The sequence below is a fragment of the Sus scrofa genome, chromosome 15, assembly GCF_054392235.1.
Source record: "Sus scrofa isolate SSC_HxYL_T2T_F1_AM1 chromosome 15, Sscrofa_HxYL_maternal_Yorkshire_Landrace_v2.0, whole genome shotgun sequence".
NCBI lineage: Eukaryota > Metazoa > Chordata > Mammalia > Artiodactyla > Suidae > Sus > Sus scrofa.
In genome coordinates, this window is record NC_139397.1 from 153,528,110 (window position 1) to 153,548,273 (window position 20,164).

A 20,164-nucleotide genomic window follows, 5' to 3' on the forward strand; every position below is an offset into this window, starting at 1 on the left:
TTTCTTTTTTTTTTTTCTTTTTTTGCCTGCACTCATGGTGCATGGGAGTTTCTGGGCCAGGGATCAAACCCGCACCACAGCAGCAACCTCACCTGCGGCAATAACAGGGCCAGATACCTAACCTGCTGTGCCACAAGAGAACTCCCATCCTATTGAGTTTTATGCGGAGTTCCCGTCACATGAAACATTCGTTTTCTAATAATGTTTTTCAGTGTTGCAAAACGTAATTAAGTATCCTGGTTTCTTTAGTTACATGTGTTTTTTTCCGAGAGGACACATCATTTGTGTCTTATATGCTTGTACATTTTTTCTGTGGAGTATTTCCACAAATGACCTCCAAATTGTTTTTAAAACTTGCTATTGCTCACAGATGTTGCAGACAGCCAGTCCAGACCACACGTGCTGAGCCCCAGGACTGGCCGCTGGCCACCTTTACTGTGCTCTGATGGGCTCTTGACGGAAGCTGGAAACCAGGAGTGTGCAGGTGGGTTCTGGCCACAAGTCCGTTTTCTCTCTCTCTTTCTTTATAAAAAATCTACCACCTTAACCATGGTTTGCTTGGTTGTCTGTCTGTCTGCCTGTTTGGCTGCGCCCACAGCATGTGCAACTTCCCGAGCCAGGGACTGAACCTGTGCCTCAGCCCGGACCCGAGCCACTGCAGAGAGAACGCCGGAACTCTAACTTGCTGTGCCCCCAGGCAACTCCCACAGTCCACTTTCTTTGGCTCACACGGGATTGAAACTGATGTTGAATTGGTGGCAACATATCGAACGGCTTGCCAGATTGCATATAAAGTCTGATTCATGAGTGTGCTTAAAGAGTCAGGAACTGCAGCATCACAGCGCCTTCAATACACACAACTCTTACCACGGCCACGAGGGGTGTGAGACATAAGGAGCACGAAAGTCAGGAGGCGAAAGCCAAGACCCCTAAGCAGAACTTAGAAGGAGATGGCCGATAAGAGACGAATAGAGGCGAGGAGACCAAGGGTCAACTGCTGAGGACAAACCACACGCCAGGGCCCAGGGCCACAGCGACAAGCCCTAGGAAGCTCTTCGGCTTTGTCCTTTTACTGCAGTGAAATGGAACAGTCAGTTCTCCGCTGCACTGGCATATTGCCAGAGCTCAGGGGCCATGCAGGGCCCTGGGTCACACCGGGTAGAGCACAGGGCACGTCCACTGCCAGGGGCAGCTCTGCTGGACAGGGGCCCTAGGGATGAGGCCAGAGGGAAGGAACCAAATGTCCTTTAGGAGCAAAACCGTACAACTAGTTCCTGGCCTGACCAGAAGAGCCAGCGTCTGAGGGGGCGGGCAGCTCGGAGTCCTGGCTTGACCGTAAGTGAAACAGGCCCCCAGTCTAGGCTTTCACAGGGTTCATAGGATAGCGTGCCCGTTCTCCACGGCAACGCCCCCAGCGGGTGGGCAGCAAGGACCCAGGGTGTCATTTCAGGGAAACAAGTCCCTCAGGTAGAGATGCCAAAGGTCAACAAACGTGTGAAACGATGCTCAGCCTCCCTGGGAATCAGAGGTCTGTTCGGTGCCGTTAGCAGCACCTGCCTGTTAGGGGTCAGGGTGGACAGCAAGCCTCGAGCCTAGCGGAGGGGAGGGAGGCAAATCTCCATGGGCCACGGGGAGAAAATACATTGGACGTTTCTGGAGAAAAATGGGCAGTGCTTTTCAGGACGAAGCAAGGTGTCCACGTGCTAACGCATGATTGGACTGTAGGATCCTAACCCACCAGGAATGACAGGAGGAGCCCAGAAGACACGTAGACGGCGTCAGGCTTCATGACAGGAAAGCCTGTAGGGGGTGGCTGTCAGGTCAGGAGGGATCGGGGATGGCCACTGTGCCCACACAGAACCCCGGGGGGACGTTCAGAAGGAATTTACGGACCGAGAAAGATGCTCGTGACATGTGGTGGGGTGAACCCCCCAACAGCAGAACCAGTGACAGAGGTGACCTGACTCGCACAAAGACACACAGAGGAGAGCCCCCATGATGCAGACACACCTGGGGCACACACATCTCCTGCTAAGGGAGGGAAGGGTTATGGGGGTCACAGAGACAGCCCTTCCGTTTGGCTGTATCACAGCCTCTGTCTTGAATTCCACCAAGCATGTGTTTACCCCAAATTTTCGCACACACAGGAAGGAGGATTTTCGACGTGCCAGCAACGCAGCCACAACGGAGAGGAGCGTGCAGAGGGAGGCCATCTACCTTCTCCCGTGTTCCGATTATACCAAGGGATGACGATTGGCCTGCATCTCAGGACTGTGAGGCAGACGCACTGTGTCTGGAATGGCAAGGGCGAGGCCACTGGCCCGGGCACAGAACTCGGAGCCAGCCTTCCTCCTTATGCCATCCTGTGAGCGTGGGGAGGAGCAGTCAGAGCTGTGGACCAGGAGGTCACACCTGCTGCCTGGGGAGACCTTTCCAGGAAGAGGCTCTGGGTCCCTCTGCACTGTCTGTGTTTCTCTCCTGTAGGTTCCCCCGGGCTCCCTGATGGGCTTCAGGCTTCTGGGCTCCCCTGTCTGGGGCTGGGGGCTGGTCAGGGAGGACTGAACACTGGACGTCAGATTCCTGGGGCCCAGGGGGTGGGGAGTCCCAAGGCACTTGGAAGCCCGGGTCTCCCCTAATTGGCCCTTTGAGGGCTCGGGCCCCAGGCCTGCCAAAGAGAACACCTGCCCCAACAGCGTGACCCAGAGGTACAGGCACCTGACCCACTGCTCAGCTGAGGAGGTAAGACTTAGGGGAACAGGTGAGCTGAGTCCCTTCCAGGCCCTGCTTCCTCCAAGACCCAAGAGCTTCCTGCTCCTCAACCTGGAGCACCAGCCTGAGGCTCACTGAGACCCCAGGTGCCCTCCGCTGCCCCCTCTCCACCCTCCTTCGCTGCACAAGAAGCCAGAACCGAACGGGGAACAGGCAGGGGCCCCCGGTCCCCACTGAGGATCACCAGCACAGACGTGGTCAGAGGCTCAGGAGACCCTGGGAGAGTAGGTCCTGGCTGTGCGGGCTCAGGTGAGTCATGACCTTCACCGTGAAAAGGTCAGCTACGAGGCAGGGAGGCTTGGAGTGGAAGCAGACTGTGAAGAACAGGGTGGCAGTCGTGCCAAGTATACAGTGAGCCCTCATGGCTTGCTCTCAGCAGAGGCGGGGAAACACTCCTGCCTGGCCAGTCCTCGACTCACCTGATGGATAGCACGGTGCTCCAGGCTGTAGGCAGTGAGCTGAGACAGGGATCGAGGCCCACAGGAGAGACAGACAGAAAAGCCCCCACCCAGGCCTGGTGAGGGCTCTGCCCCGCTCTGCTCCCAGCCTGGCCTAGAGATGGAACATCACCCAGCCACGACCTGGTGGGCAGAAGGGGATGAGTAAATACTTCTGAAGTAAATAAAGAGTCAAATACGGGGCAGAAGGTGGAGGATTCGACCCCGGGGCAAAGAGGGGAACCTCGGCAGCATTCCCGCAGGAGGACACAGGAGGCTGCAATGCAACGGCCACGCTTCAGACCCCCAGGCCTGCAAAGCCCCTGGTACCACACCCCAGCCCCCAGCGGGACTGTGCACAGCCGCCCACAGAGGAAGTGCTCCCAGCACACGAGTGAAGGAGTGAACCCAGGCACTGCGTTCATTGCAGGGCAGTAGGGCCACCTGGAGGGAAGACGTGGCAGCTGGTGGCCTCCTGCTAAGTGGACAGAGATGCCCTGAGTGTCCCTGTGCTCCAAGGACATGACCTCCTGACCTTGACCTGCTCCCTCTCACTGCCTCCCTCCTGCTCTCTGCACCTGTCCCCAGCTCGGGGCCATGACACCCCGTGCAAATGGAACCCTCTCGGGGAAGTCTCTGCAGGAGTTTGTGCTGGAGGGGTTTCAGGGTGGGCTGCAGACCCCGGCCCTGCTCTTTGCCCTCTTCCTGGCCCTGTACTTGGCGGCCGTCCTGGGGAACCTCACCATGATCGTGGTCATCACCCTGGACGCCCGTCTGCACTCCCCGATGTACTTCTTCCTCAAGAACCTCTCCTTCCTGGACCTGTGCTACTCATCTGTCATCTACCCCAAGGCCCTGGCCAACGTCCTGTCCTCAGCCAAGGTCATCTCCTTCGGGGGCTGTGCCTCCCAGTTCTTCCTCATCTCTCTGATGATCACCACTGAGGGATTCCTCCTGGCCGTGATGGCCTATGACCGCTTCCTGGCCATCTGCAGCCCCCTTCACTATCCCATCACCATGTGCCCATCAGCCTGTGCCCGCCTGGTGCTGGGCTGCTACGGTGGAGGCTGCCTCAACGCCATCCTGCAGACCAGCTTCACATTCAGCCTCCCCTTCTGCAGCTCCAACCACATCGACCACTTCTTCTGCGATGTGCCCGCTGCTCCTGCTCGCCTGTGCTGACACAGCCATCAGTGAGCTGGTCCTGTTTGGCATCTGCGGGCTCATCATCGTGGGCACCACACTCGGGGTCCTCATCTCCTATGCCTACATCACCGTGACCATCCTGAGGATGCGCTCGGGAGCAGGCAGACACAAGCTCTTCTCCACCTGTGGCTCCCACATGACGGCCGTGTCCCTCTTTTATGGGACCGTCTTTGTCATGTATGCCCAGCCGGGAGCGGTGGAGTCCTTGCAGCAGGGCAAGGTGGTCTCTGTCTTCTACACCCTGGTCATCCCCGTGCTCAACCCCCTCATCTACAGTCTGCGGAACAAGGAGGTGAAGGAGGCCCTGTGGAGACCGGGGCACAAGCACACTGCACCCTGAGGGAGGGTGACCTGGGAGACAGTGTCCTGAGTGCAGAACAACAGGACTCAGGGGGAGGCAATGGCTTTGGCTTGAGGAATTTGTTCCTTTTTTATCCAGCATTTCATTCAACCATTCCAAGAAGCACATCATGGACCATGTACACAAGTGTGAGACACTAAAAAAGACACTTGGATTGCCATGAAAAATAATGTCCCATGAAGGGAAAAGACCCTAAACTTGACGCCAGAGCAACCCAGCCAGCAGAGCCATGAGCAAGGGTTGAAACAGCATATATGTCCCATGTTTAACATCTACGCCTGAAGGTATGTGGACTAGACAACCTCTCTGGCCCCTTCCTTCTTCCCTGAATCTAAGGTAAATGTTTGCTCAATAATAACCCCTGAACCACCCAGCCGGGGCCCTTATGATGCTCTGGATTGCCCCTTCCTTGATGATACCCTGGGTTCAGCATAGCCTATCAGGGGAGGTGTTAGGACCGGGCTTCCCCTCAATTTTGCAGCATGAAGGTTCCCCCCTTCCCCTTTCTCTTCACTGTGGCTACCACCTTCAACAAGCCAGCAGAGTGAAGCCGTGCTCCTGATTAGGATGTCCGTGCTCAACCTGTCCCAGGTTCTCCCCCTAGACAGCAGCTGGGAGCCCCAGGGAGTCAACAGAAGTGCCTGATATCCAAGGGTCCCCTGGTCCTGACCACCCAGCCTGGCAGGTGACATCATCCTGACTACTTGCCACCCTAACACGTGGTGCTCTGTCAGCATAGATATCTCTCAGTAAGGATGAAGCCCCTGGTGGATGAAGAAACAGCAGGGTTGAAGGGAAGGGGCACTTTCTTGGCACAGAGCCCAGCTCCCCAGCCTCTGTCCCACACTCCCAGGAGCCTGGACCCTCAGTCCTGACCTTCCCACTCGGGGCCCCATCCACTAGTGGTCACAACACACACAGTCCGTTGGCCCCATTACCTTGTCTCCCTTTAGTAGAGACATACACACCCATGGTCACCAGCAGGAGGTTGTGCTCCGGACACGGGGGTGAACTGTTCCCTGAAGGGCAACATAGGGACCTGCCCCTCCTCTCTGATCACAGCTCTCAATGTCCCTCTTTCCCTGATCAAGAGACTGTGGGGAGGGGCTAACAGCTAAATCGTCAGCCTGCTGCTCACAATTCCTCAATTAGCGCATACACCAATATCTCTGCTGGATTCTCCAGGCCACCTGTCTCAGCTTTGGGCCCTCTGATGTATGTTACTGTATTCATCTCATATAATGCGTTTTTCTCTTTCAGCAGTTCCCCACTCCTCCGCTCCACAAGTGGCATGCTTTGTTACTTCTCAAGCTATTATATTGTTCTCTCTCTTCCTCTCTCCCCACTCCTTGGAAAGTTGGTAAATTAGCTGTGCCAATTTACATTCCCATTCACAGGGCAACAATCTTTCAAATTCTCCCCATCCTAGTCCACTCACATTATTTCCTGTCGTATTTAGAGCAGCAATCCTAATAGTGATGAAGCACTATCTCATTGATGGTTTTGATGTTCATTTCTCTAATGATTAGCTCTGCTCAGCATCTTTTCATATGTTTTCGACAACACGTAGATCAGCTTTCGAGAAATATCCAAGGACTTGGCAAGATTTTCATTGGGTTACTAGGTTCTTTATTGTAGAAGATCTTTACACGGTCTGGATATTACCCTCTTCTCAGATAGAAGATTTGCAAACATTTTCTCCCTCCTCATAGGTTGCTTTTGCACTTGGGTTTTTAACTTCTTTGGGCGCCAATTCTTAATTTTGACGTAGTCTCTTTTGTCCTTTTTTACTTTGGTTTTCTGGGCCATTGCTGTCGTAGTCACAGTACCCAACCCACATAAGATAGCAATCATAAATACAGAAGCACCCGACACAGGAGCACCTAGAACAAAGCAAACGGTAACAAAGGCAAAGGGAGACATGAACAGTAATACAATAATCAGAGGGAATTTTGCACCCCACTTCCACCAATGGACAGATCACACAGACAGAAAATCTATAAGGAAACACTGCCCTTAAAGGAAACATTAGCCCAGATGGAGATAACTGATATATGTATAGGATATTTTATCCCACATTCTTTAACATGCACAGGGAACATTCTCCATGACAGATCACATGCTAGGCCACTAAGTAAGTCTCAATAACTTTATGACGATTGAAATCATAACAAGCCTTATTTTCTTACCACAATAATGTGAAAGTAGAAAACAAACTCAAGCACAAACACATAGCTTTAAACAACATGCTCCACAATAACCAAGGGGTCACTGAATACGTCAAAGAAGAAATCAAAAAATGCCTGCAGTCAAATGAAAAGGAAAACACGGCAATCCAAAGTCTGAGATTTAGATAAACAATTTAAGAGGGAAGTTTATAGTGACACAAGCCTACTTCAGATAATAAGAAAAATAACACATAAACAATCTCACTTTACACCTAAAGAATGAGGGAAAGAAGACAAGGTTGAAGTTTACTGGAAGGAATGAAATACCAAAGTTCTGGACAGAAATAAGTAAAAGGGACTTTTAAAACAATAGAAAATATCAATCAAACGAAGCTCTGGTTCTCCCAAAAGATAAAAAAAAGAATTGCTAAACTTCTGGCCAGGCTCACAAAGTAAAAAGAAAGAGGGCCCAAATAAATAAAATCAGACAGGGAAGAGGAGAAGTTACCATCAGCACCACAGAAATACGAAAAATTGTAAGAGATTATTAGCAATGTTATAAGCCAATAAATCAGACACACTACAAGAAATGGACAAACACCTAAAAATGTACAACTTCCCAAGAATGCATTGGGGAAAAAGAGAAAATCTGAACAGTCCAATATTGACCCATAAGACTGAATCTGTGATGAAACACATCTCTCAAAAAAAGCCCTGGACCAGGTGGTTTTGCAGTCAACTCAGGCTCTGGGCATCCTTGGCCTTGCTTCGCCTGTTTTTGCATCACTCCAGCCTCTGCCCAGTCTTGAATGTCCTCTTCCTTGGTTCCCCCATCCTGTCCTCTCCTTGAAAGAGAACACCTGTCACTGGGTTTAAGGCGCCCTAATCCATAATGACTTCATCCTAATGATATCATTTGCAAAGACCCTACTCCCAAATATGATCACATTCTAAGTGTCCGTGTAGATGTATTCGGGGGGGGGGGTGGTAACATTCACCTGACTACAGCGATGATCCTTGTGCTTCATTATATTTGCCGTTGCAGAGGGTCGTGTTCGATCTACGTCAAGGAGGTACCCCTGATTGATGTTCTGAATCACGGGGAACCGATACCTACTAAATGTGTGCACTTGTTTTGTCAGTTACTGAGAAGGGTGCTGTAAACCAGCATCTACAGATTGGATGTATCCACTTTATAATCCTGTCATACATTCTTTAATTATTGAAAATCTCTGCTGTATGCAAGTGGAAATTTTTCACATCATTCCGTTGCATTACACGTTTTCCTTATGAAATGTCCCCTTATAAATATTTTCTTCTAATATCTGCTTGATTTACTACTTATTGAGCCACATCTGCTTTCTTTTTCGTAGAGAGCTCACATGTAACTTCCTTAGGTTTCGTACCGTCCTATCTATACTTTTAGAGTAAATGTGCATCTCTTTCTTACTTTGGCGTTTATATCCAAGTACCGTATTTTATTTTAATAGATGCAGTTACGCTATTGCATTAAGTTTAGCGTCAAATGGCATAACCCAAAGAGGGGAAAAAGGACAAACGAGCTGTGTAAGCATCAAAACCATAATAAATTGTAACACACAAAAATTTTAATATGAATTTATACTATTGCAAAAGTACACCCACAAGGAGAAGGCTCCGTGTTTTGAAATGAGGTCCAAAGAGAAGTCAAGCACCTATCTGCCCGTCCAATGCGAACTGTACCACTGGGTAACCGGGTGCCCGTGGTAAATCAGTTAAGCCTTCCTTCTCCGCTAAAGCCTGGTAGAACTGCAAAAGCTTTCTCCAGAGGAGAGTGTCATCCACAGAGAAAATGTTCTCTCACAGAAGCACCACGGCTGAGAAGGAATGATGACCTCAGAGCACCACCAGGTTGCAAACCCCAATGCATTAAAGAACACAGGCAGCCTCATCACTTCCACCATCACAGACGGGGAGAGTCAGGCACCCTGTGCCCCTGAGGAAAGAGCCCTGTGCCACCCAAGAATTCCACTGGCCAGTAACAAAGCCATGGCAGCCACCCCCAGCAGCAGCATCCCCATACGTGGATTCTAGACAAGCCTCCAGATCAACCACCATTTCCTGGAAACACACAGGACACACAGATGTGACAAGCGGTATTACCAGGGTGAAGTCAGCCAACATAGCCGGCGGTAAACTCTGCAGAACATGAGACGCAGCTTCTTTATGAAATAAGTAACAACAGCAACGACGACAAGAGAAAATGATGGAAGGGGTACCTATCAGCATAAAGGGGTGTGTAACGCTTGTCAGTGCATCTAGGGAGGGCCTTTGCTGGAGGCTGATTCAAACGCCTGTCGAACAAAATCACATCTGTTAACCTGACGCCTTTATCGGATGCATAACTGCGGAGTTTAGGCATTTACAGTACCGTTGGCGTGATACTGAGGTGCATGTTTTTGAAAACAAAGGCCCTTTTATTTTGGAGGTGCATGCTGAAATATGGGTGGATGAAATTATGTGATATCTAACACTTGCTTTGAAATATTTCAGGGCTGTGGGAGTCTGGTAAGAAACATACAAAAGCGGCCATGCGTCGGTCGGTACTAAAGCTGGGTGACAGGTACTTAGAGGTTCACCAGACTATCACTCTCTGCACTTTTCCGCATATTTAAAAATGGCCACAATTGGAGCTCCCCTCGTGGCGCAGCGGAAACAAATCCGACGAGGAACCACGAGGTGGCGGCTTCCGTCCCTGGCCTCACTCAGTGGGTTAAGGATCTGGCATTGCCAGGAACTGTGGTGTAGGTCACAGATGCGGCTCAGATCTGGCATTGCTGTGGCTCTGGGGTAGGCCCGCAGCTGTAGCTCCAATTAGACCCCTAGCCTGGGAACCAACGTGTGCCACGGGTGCGGCCCTAAAAAGACAGAAGACCAAAAAAAAAGAAAAGAAAATCGTTACAACCACAGTTTAATCATTATGTTTCAAGTGGCCGATTCAAGCCTCATGCCACGCAGGAAGATTATCTCATAGTCTCGTTTCAACAAATACTCTTTTTCGTTGTTGGAGTCTCTGTCACACAGTTAAAAATGAGGGTGCCAGGGTGGCGGGTGGAGAGGAGGTTTAAATCGGGAACAGAGAGGATATGCAGGGCCGTAGGCCTGTTCTGCACGATACCCAGCACGGGCGGGTGCCATACACGTTTGTCAGGACCCCCGAGTGCAAACGACACCGGAGCAAACCCGCACCCAAACTACGGCTGCTGGGTGACGTTAACACGTCAGGGCAGTTGGCCCCTCATAACAGATGTGCCCCTCCAATGCCTCGTGTTGATGGCGGAGAACTCGGGGTGCCGGGGGGGGGGCATGAAAATCTGCATTTTCTGCTCAAGTTTGCTGTGAACCGAAAACTTCCCTAAAAATAGTCTATTAACAAATGGTGTGGAAAATAACAAGTGCTGGAGGGGCTGTGGAGAAAAGGGAACCCTCCTGCACTGTTGGTGGGAATATAAACTGGTACAGCCACTACGGAGAACAGTTTGGAGATACCTTAGAAATCTATACATAGAACTTCCATATGACCCCGCAATCCCACGCTTGGGCATCTATCCGGACAAAACTCTACTTAAAAGAGACACATGCACCCGCATGTTCATTGCAGCACTATTCACAATAGCCAGGACATGGAAACAACCCAAATGTCATCGACAGATGATTGGATTCGGAAGAAGTGGTATATATACACAATGGAATACTACTCAGCCATCAAAAAGAATGACATAATGCCATTTGCAGCAACATGGATGGAACTGGAGAATCTCATACTGAGTGAAATGAGCCAGAACGGCAAAGACAAATACCATATGATATCACTTATAACTGGAATCTAATATCCAGCACAAATGAACATCTCCTCAGAAAAGAAAATCATGGACTTGGAGAAAAGACTTGTGGCTGCCTGATGGGAGGGGGAGGGAGTGGGAGGGATGCGGAGCTTGGGCTTGTCAGACACAACTTAGAATAGATTTACAAGGAGATCCTGCTGAGTAGCATTGAGAACTTTGTCTAGATACTCATGTTGCAACAGAAGAAAGGGTGGGGGAAAAATGTAACTGTAATGTATACATGTAAGGATAACTTGATCCTCTTGCTGTACAGTGGGAAAATTTTAAAAAAATTTTTTAAATGGTGTGGAGTTCCTCTTGTGGCTCAGTATTTAACGAATCCGACTAGGAACCATGAGGTTGCAGGTTCGATCCCTGGCCTTGCTCAGAGGGTTAAGGATCCGGCGTTGCCATGAACTGTGGTGTAGGTCACAGATGAGGCTCGGATCCCACATCGCTATGGCTCTGGTGCAGGCCGGCAGCTACAGCTCCAATTAGACCCCTAGCCTGTGAACCTCCATATGCCACAGGAGCGGCCCTAGAAAAGGCAAAAAGACCAAAAAAAAAAAAACAAGAAAAAAGATGGTATGATTTTTCTTAATGTTTAGTAGAATTCCTCAGTGAACCCATCTGTGCCTGAAGCATTCTTTGGGGGCAGCTTTGAAATCACAAATTCAATTTTTCATGCTTATGAACTGTTATGGATGATTCATAGTATTTTATCATGAAGTGTTCATAGTTTGTGGCTGTGTAAAATTCACAGTACATTTTTCCTAAGCTGCTGAAACTGTGAGCGTAAACGTGCATAGTGTTGTTGGAATTCTGTTTTCTTTTTCGTTTAGGCCACACCTGCAACATAGGAACGTTCCCAGGCTAGGGGTCACATTGGAGCTGCAGCTATAAGTTAGTCCATAGCCACAGCAATGCGGGATCCTTGACCTACTGAGCGAGGCTGGGGATGGAACCCGCATCCTCACGGACACTGTGTGGGTTCTTACCCCAGTGAATCACAACGGGAACCCGTCAGGTTTTGTAATTAAGTCTCTAGTGCTTATTTGGCTCTCAAGTTATCTTTGCTATGCAATCTTCCTTTTCCTTCTATTCTATCAATTCTTTTTTTTTTTTTTTTTTTTTTTGTCTGCACTCATGGTGCATGGGAGTTTCTGGGCCAGGGATCAAACCCGCACCACAGCAGCAACCTCACCTGCGGCAATAACAGGGCCAGATACCTAACCTGCTGTGCCACAAGAGAACTCCCATCCTATTGAGTTTTATGCGGAGTTCCCGTCACATGAAACATTCGTTTTCTAATAATGTTTTTCAGTGTTGCAAAACGTAATTAAGTATCCTGGTTTCTTTAGTTACATGTGTTTTTTTCCGAGAGGACACATCATTTGTGTCTTATATGCTTGTACATTTTTTCTGTGGAGTATTTCCACAAATGACCTCCAAATTGTTTTTAAAACCTGCTATTGCTCACAGATGTTGCAGACAGCCAGTCCAGACCACACGTGCTGAGCCCCAGGACTGGCCGCTGGCCACCTTTACTGTGCTCTGATGGGCTCTTGACGGAAGCTGGAAACCAGGAGTGTGCAGGTGGGTTCTGGCCACAAGTCCGTTTTCTCTCTCTCTTTCTTTATAAAAAATCTACCACCTTAACCATGGTTTGCTTGGTTGTCTGTCTGTCTGCCTGTTTGGCTGCGCCCACAGCATGTGCAACTTCCCGAGCCAGGGACTGAACCTGTGCCTCAGCCCGGACCCGAGCCACTGCAGAGAGAACGCCGGAACTCTAACTTGCTGTGCCCCCAGGCAACTCCCACAGTCCACTTTCTTTGGCTCACACGGGATTGAAACTGATGTTGAATTGGTGGCAAAATATCGAACGGCTTGCCAGATTGCACATAAAGTCTGATTCATGAGTGTGCTTAAAGAGTCAGGAACTGCAGCATCACAGCGCCTTCAATACACGCAACTCTTACCGCGGCCACGAGGGGTGTGAGACATAAGGAGCACGAAAGTCAGGAGGCGAAAGCCAAGACCCCTAAGCAGAACTTAGAAGGAGATGGCCGATAAGAGACAAATAGAGGCGAGGAGACCAAGGGTCAACTGCTGAGGACAAACCACACGCCAGGGCCCAGGGCCACAGCGACAAGCCCTAGGAAGCTCTTCGGCTTTGTCCTTTTACTGCAGTGAAATGGAACAGTCAGTTCTCCGCTGCACTGGCACATTGCCAGAGCTCAGGGGCCATGCAGGGCCCTGGGTCACACCGGGCAGAGCACAGGGCACGTCCACTGCCAGGGGCAGCTCTGCTGGACACGGGCCCTAGGGATGAGGCCGGAGGGAAGGAACCAAATGTCCTTTAGGAGCAAAACCGTACAACTAGTTCCTGGCCTGACCAGAAGAGCCAGCGTCTGAGGGGGCGGGCAGCTCGGAGTCCTGGCTTGACCGTAAGTGAAACAGGGCCCCCAGTCTGGGCTTTCACAGGGTTCATAGGATAGCGTGCCCGTTCTCCACGGCAACGCCCCCAGTGGGTGGGCAGCAAGGACCCAGGGTGTCATTTCAGGGAAACAAGTCCCTCAGGTAGAGATGCCAAAGGTCAACAAACGTGTGAAACGATGCTCAGCCTCCCTGAGAATCGGAGGTCTGTTCGGTGCCGTTAGCAGCACCTGCCTGTTAGGGGTCAGGGTGGACAGCAAGCCTCGAGCCTAGCGGAGGGGAGGGAGGCAAATCTCCATGGGCCACGGGGAGAAAATACATTGGACGTTTCTGGAGAAAAATGGGCAGTGCTTTTCAGGACGAAGCAAGGTGTCCACGTGCTAACGCATGATTGGACTGTAGGATCCTAACCCACCAGGAATGACAGGAGGAGCCCAGAAGACACGTAGACGGCGTCAGGCTTCATGACAGGAAAGCCTGTAGGGGGTGGCTGTCAGGTCAGGAGGGATCGGGGATGGCCACTGTGTCCACACAGAACCCCGGGGGGACGTTCAGAAGGAATTTACGGACCGAGAAAGATGCTCGTGACATGTGGGGGGGTGAACCCCCCAACAGCAGAACCAGTGACAGAGGTGACCTGACTCGCACGAAGACACACAGAGGAGAGCCCCATGATGCAGACACACCTGGGGCACACACACATCTCCTGCTAGGGAGGGAAGGGTTATGGGGGTCACAGAGACAGCCCTTCCGTTTGGCTGTATCACAGCCTCTGCCTTGAATTCCACCAAGCATGTGTTTACCCCAAATTTTCGCACACACAGGAAGGAGGATTTTCGACGTGCCAGCAACAGCAGCCACAACGGAGAGGAGCGTGCAGGGGGAGGCCATCTACCTTCTCCCGTGTTCCGATTATACCAAGGGATGACGATTGGCCTGCATCTCAGGACTGTGAGGCAGACGCACTGTGTCTGGAATGGCAAGGGCGAGGCCACTGGCCCGGGCACAGAACTCGGAGCCAGCCTTCCTCCTTATGCCATCCTGTGAGCGTGGGGAGGAGCAGTCAGAGCTGTGGACCAGGAGGTCACACCTGCTGCCTGGGGAGACCTTTCCAGGAAGAGGCTCTGGGTCCCTCTGCACTGTCTGTGTTTCTCTCCTGTAGGCTCCCCCGGGCTCCCTGATGGGCTTCAGGCTTCTGGGCTACCCTGTCTGGGGCTGGGGGCTGGTCAGGGAGGACTGAACACTGGACCTCAGATTCCTGGGGCCCAGGGGGTGGGGAGTCCCAAGGCACTCGGAAGCCCGGGTCTCCCCTAATTGGCCCTTTGAGGCCTCGGGCCCCAGGCCTGCCAAAGAGAACACCTGCCCCAACAGCGTGACCCAGAGGTACAGGCACCTGACCCACTGCTCAGCTGAGGAGGTAAGACTTAGGGGAACAGGTGAGCTGAGTCCCTTCCAGGCCCTGCTTCCTCCAAGACCCAAGAGCTTCCTGCTCCTCAACCTGGAGCACCAGCCTGAGGCTCACTGAGACCCCAGGTGCCCTCCGCTGCCCCCTCTCCACCCTCCTTCGCTGCACAAGAAGCCAGAACCGAACGGGGAACAGGCAGGGGCCCCCGGTCCCCACTGAGGATCACCAGCACAGACGTGGTCAGAGGCTCAGGAGACCCTGGGAGAGTAGGTCCTGGCTGTGCGGGCTCAGGTGAGTCATGACCTTCACCGTGAAAAGGTCAGCTACGAGGCAGGGAGGCTTGGAGTGGAAGCAGACTGTGAAGAACAGGGTGGCAGTCGTGCCAAGTATACAGTGAGCCCTCATGGCTTGCTCTCAGCAGAAGCGGGGAAACACTCCTGCCTGGCCAGTCCTCGACTCACCTGATGGATAGCACGGTGCTCCAGGCTGTAGGCAGTGAGCTGAGACAGGGATCGAGGCCCACAGGAGAGACAGACAGAAAAGCCCCCACCTAGGCCTGGTGAAGGCTCTGCCCCACTCTGCTCCCAGCCTGGCCTAGAGATGGAACATCACCCAGCCACGACCTGGTGGGCAGAAGGGGATGAGTAAATACTTCTGAAGTAAATAAAGAGTCAAATACGGGGCAGAAGGTGGAGGATTCGACCCCGGGGCAAAGAGGGGAACCTCGGCAGCATTCCCGAAGGAGGAGACAGGAGGCTGCAATGCCACGGCCACGCTTCAGACCCCCAGGCCTGCAAAGCCCCTGGTACCACACCCCAGCCCCCAGCACACTGTGCACAGCCACCCACAGCGGAAGTGCTCCCAGCACACGAGTGAAGGAGTGAACCCAGGCACTGCGTTCATTGCAGGGCAGTCGGGCCACCTGGAGGGAAGACGTGGCAGCTGGTGGCCTCCTGCTAAGTGGACAGAGACGCCCTGAGTGTCCCCCTACTCCAAGGACATGACCTCCTGACCTTGACCTGCTCCGCCGCACTGCCTCCCTCCTGCTCTCTGCACCTGTCCCCAGCTCAGGGCCATGTCACATCACAGAAATGGAACCCTCTCGGTGGTGCCTCTGCAGGAGTTTGTGCTGGAGGGGTTTCAGGGTGGGCTGCAGACCCAGGCCCTGCTCTTTGCCCTCTTCCTGGCCCTGTACTTGGCGGCCGTCCTGGGGAACCTCACCATGATCGTGGTCATCACCCTGGACGCCCGTCTGCACTCCCCGATGTACTTCTTCCTCAAGAACCTCTCCTTCCTGGACCTGTGCTACTCATCTGTCATCTACCCCAAGGCCCTGGCCAACGTCCTGTCCTCAGCCAAGGTCATCTCCTTTGGGGGCTGTGCCTCCCAGTTCTTCTTCTTCTCCATGATGGGCACGACTGAGACTCTTCTCCTGGCCGTGATGGCCTACGACCGCTTCCTGGCCATCTGCAGCCCCCTGCACTATCCCATCACCATGTGCCCATCAGCCTGTGCCCGCCTGGTCCTGGGCTGCTATGGTGGAGGCTGCCTCAACTCTGGGGTGCAGGCTATCCTCACTTTCCGCCTCCCCTTCTGCAGCTCCAACCACATTGACCACTTCTTCTGCGATGTGGTCCCCCTGGTCCAGCTTACTTGTACTGACACAGCTGTCAACAAGCTGGTCTTGTTTGGCATCTGCGGGCTCATCATCGTGGGCACCACACTCGGGGTCCTCATCTCCTATGCCTACATCACCGTGACCATCCTGAGGCTGCGCTCGGGAGCAGGCAGACACAAGCTCTTCTCCACCTGTGGCTCCCACATGACGGCCGTGTCCCTCTTTTATGGGACCCTTTTTGTCATGTATGCCCAGCCGGGAGCGGTGGAGTCCATGGAGCAGGGCAAGGTGGTCTCTGTCTTCTACACCCTGGTCATCCCCGTGCTCAACCCCCTCATCTACAGTCTGCGGAACAAGGAGGTGAAGGAGGCCCTGTGGAGACTGGGCCACAAGCTCACAGCCCTCTGACGGACGGTGACCTGGGAGACAGCGCGTCCTCAGGGCAGGAATTTGTTCCTCTATCTTCCAATTCATTCATTCATCCAACATTTCATTCAATTCTGCATTGAAGCACATCATGGACCACACATGCATGTGTGAGATGCCAAGAAAATGAGGCAGACAATTAATGGTCCATGATGAATGGAGACCCTAAACCTGAAGTTTCTAGAACGCAGTGGGAAGAGGCATGGACAGAGGGTCTCTGAACCAGGGGACAGGTCCCAGTTCAACACCTTCAGTGAAGGTATGTGAGCAGACAAATGCTCTGGCCTTTTCCCTTCACTTGATGGCTGAATCTCAAGTAAACCTGTGCTCAGCAATAGCACCTTGACCACCCAGAAGGGGGATTTAGGACGCTTATCCCTGCCCTTCCTTGGGGATACCCTGCGGTCAGCATAGCCTCTTAGGGGAGGGGGGAGGACGGTGCTTCCCCTCCGTTTGGCATCTGGATGTTCCCCTCCCCCTCCCCTCTGTTCACTAATCCTACCACCTCCAACAGGAAGCACAGTGACCTGTGCTCCTGCTTCAGGGGCTCCCGGTCACCCTGTCCCTTGTTTCTCACCTTAAATAGCAACTCAGAGTCCCAGGAAGCCAACATAAATGCCCAATGTCCAATGTTGCCCTAGCCGCGTCCACCCAGCCTGGCCGGTGACAACATCCTCACTACGTGTCACCCTGACGAGTGATGCCCTGACACAGCAGACATCTCTGAATGAGGGTGAGTTCCTGGTGGCTGCAGCAGACCGCACGGATGGAAAGGGAGGTGCACTGTCTTGCCAGAGCGCACGGCTCCCTGGCCTCTGTCCCACACTCCCTGGAGCCTGGACCCCCTGTCCTGACCTGCCCACTCGGAGCTCCAGCCTCATGCTCAGGGGACCCCACACAGAGCCTGGGCTCACAGCCCGCTGGCCTCCTTATCTTAACTCTCTGTAGTGGAGTCATTCATGCCCATGGTCACCAGAAGGTTGTGCTCGGGACATGGGGGTGATCTGCTTGCTCCTGGGCCAGTAGGGACCTGCCCTGCTTCTGCCATCCCAGCTCTCACGGAACCTCTCTCCCTGCTCAAGCAAACTCAAGGTCTGTGGCTCACAATTCCTCACCGAAAACATTCTTGAAGTCTCTCACGGAACTTTCTCACCACCGCCTCATCTTTGCACCTCCCAAATGACATCTCCCCCTTCCACAGGTACTGCAGTCACCTGCTACCAAATTCCCGCTTGCAGAGTCCCCCAGATTTTCTGCTACACAAACGACAGACCTGTCTCTCCCTCCTGCCTTTCTTTCCTGTCATTCCATGGAGGTTTAGAGACATGTTCTCCTGTCATCTAATCGATCCAGATTTGGAGAGGGAAGAGCAGACGTTCCCTCCACGTGCGCGTGTGTCTTCATTCTGATGGATTTTGCATTCCCAACAGGAAGACACCCCTAAGGGTCCACGGTAACAGAGCGTTTCTCCTGAATTAAGGGTAAGTAAGACTGGGCCTTAGATGCAAATGCTCAGCAGTCTGAAGAAGAAGGAAAAAGGAATAAAAGTTACAGAGTGTTGTGTCCTCTAAATTACCCACACTTCAGACTGTAGTGACGCCCACGGTACCGTGTTAAGTGGGAGGGTTTCGCTATCTTCATCCCCGACGGGCTTTGCAGACGGCCCCTCAGGAGGTTCTCAGCCAAAATCTACCACAACTGCAACTGAGTTCATTGTTTTTTGTTTTGTTTTGTTTTGTTTGTTTGTTGTTTTAATTTTCCCACTGTACAGCAAGGGGATCAAGTTATCCTTGCATGTCTACATTACAATGACATTTTTCCCCACCCTTTGTTCTGTTGCAACATGAGTATCTAGACAAAGTTCTCAATGCTATTCAGCAGGATCTCCTTGTAAATCTATTCTAAGTTGTGTCTGATAAGCCCAAGCTCCCCATCCCTCCCGCTCCCTCCCCCTCCCATCAGGCAGCCACAAGTCTGTTCTCCAAGTCTGTGATTTTCTTTTCTGAGGAGATGTTCTCTGAGTTCATTGTTAACCAGCCATTCCACGCCAAAATGTACTCGGCATACCACTATACTCACATTAAAAAGGTTTTGTCAAGTTAAACTTCTTAAAATTCAAGGAATACATTTGATTCTAAATCTATACACACTTTTGAAAATTTTTAAACTTTATCTTGCTTACACATAAATATATATATATCTACATAGCAGTATAAATAATTTGTTTTTCATTTAATTTTTACTAAAGCAGAGTTGCAGTACACTGTTTCTTCAATTTCTGAATTTTCAGTGGAGGCATCAGCAGCATCTGGCACATTCACATGGTTTTGTGTCACATCTTCACAGCTTTTTCCTCTTGCAAGCCTGGAACTCCACGCCCCTTAAACAGAGGCTCCCCAGTACCCCTTTCCCTCCAGCCTCTGTCAACCACCGTTCTACTTCCTCTCTCGAGGAATCTGACTACCTGGGTACCTCATCTTCGTGGAATCACACAGTGCTTGTCCTGTTGGGTCTGGCTTGTTTCACTAGCGTCAGGGCCTTGCTGATTGTCTGGGTTGCAGCGCGTGACGGGACTTCCACCCCTTTCCAGGCTGAATCCTCTGCCGTCATAAGTACTTGCCTCATTTCCTTTGTCATTTCAGCACCATTGAACGCTAGGGTTGCTTCCACCTTGCGGCCATCGTGGAGTAGGCTGCTCTGTTCTTGGATGTGCAAGCATCCCTTGGAGATCCTGCTTTCAGGTATTGCGGAGACGTACTCGAAAGAGAACCATAGAGGGATTCGTTTTTAGCTGTTGAGGAAACCCCGTATCATTTCCCATAAGGGCTGCGTTACTTCCCTCTCCGCCCACCGTGCACAAGGCTTCCACTTCATCCACATCCTTTCCAACACTGGTTGTTTTCTGGAGTTTGTTCCTGTGTTTTGTTTCGAATGGATGTCAGCGGTATGTCCGTGTGGTTTCAGCCTGTGTTTCCCCAGAGATCAGTGAGGTGGGGGATCTTCTCATGTGCTTGCGTCCGTTTGTAGATGATCTTTGGAGAAATAACTACCCAGGGACTTGGCTCGTCTTCAGTGGGACTGTTTGTTTGTTCTGAAGCTGTAGGGATAGGCCATGCACTCTGGATATGGTCCCATATCAGACATCACATTATGTCTTTCTACACAGAACTCCAAATCATGCACTTGGAGCCTAGACTTGTGGTTGCCAGGGGGGAGGGGGAGGGCGCGGGATGGACGGGGAACTTGGGGATAACAGATGCAGATTCTTGCCTTTGGGATGGAGAAGCCATGAGTCCTGCTGTGTAGCACTGGGAACTATATCGAGTCGCTCATGATGGAGCATGGTAATGGGAGAAAAAAGAGTCTACACATGTATGTGTAACTGGCTCACCATGCTGTGCAGTAGAAAACTCACAGAACCCTCTAAACCAGCTATGTTGAAACATAAAAGAAACTCCTCATGCACAGGAGTCCA

General features: G+C 51.7%; 1 protein-coding gene and 1 pseudogene across 1 annotated transcript; both read left to right on the plus strand.

Moving 5' to 3' along the window:
* Window positions 1-3,803: 3,803 nt before the first annotated feature.
* On the plus strand, window positions 3,804-4,752 carry LOC110255299 (olfactory receptor 9S13-like; annotated as a pseudogene).
* A 10,968-nt stretch (window positions 4,753-15,720) lies between these two features.
* On the plus strand, window positions 15,721-16,671 carry LOC110258982 (olfactory receptor 9S13-like). The gene has a single exon (XM_084999131.1). It carries the CDS (start codon window positions 15,721-15,723, stop codon window positions 16,669-16,671), a length of 951 nt encoding a protein of 316 aa, XP_084855257.1.
* Window positions 16,672-20,164: the final 3,493 nt, after the last annotated feature.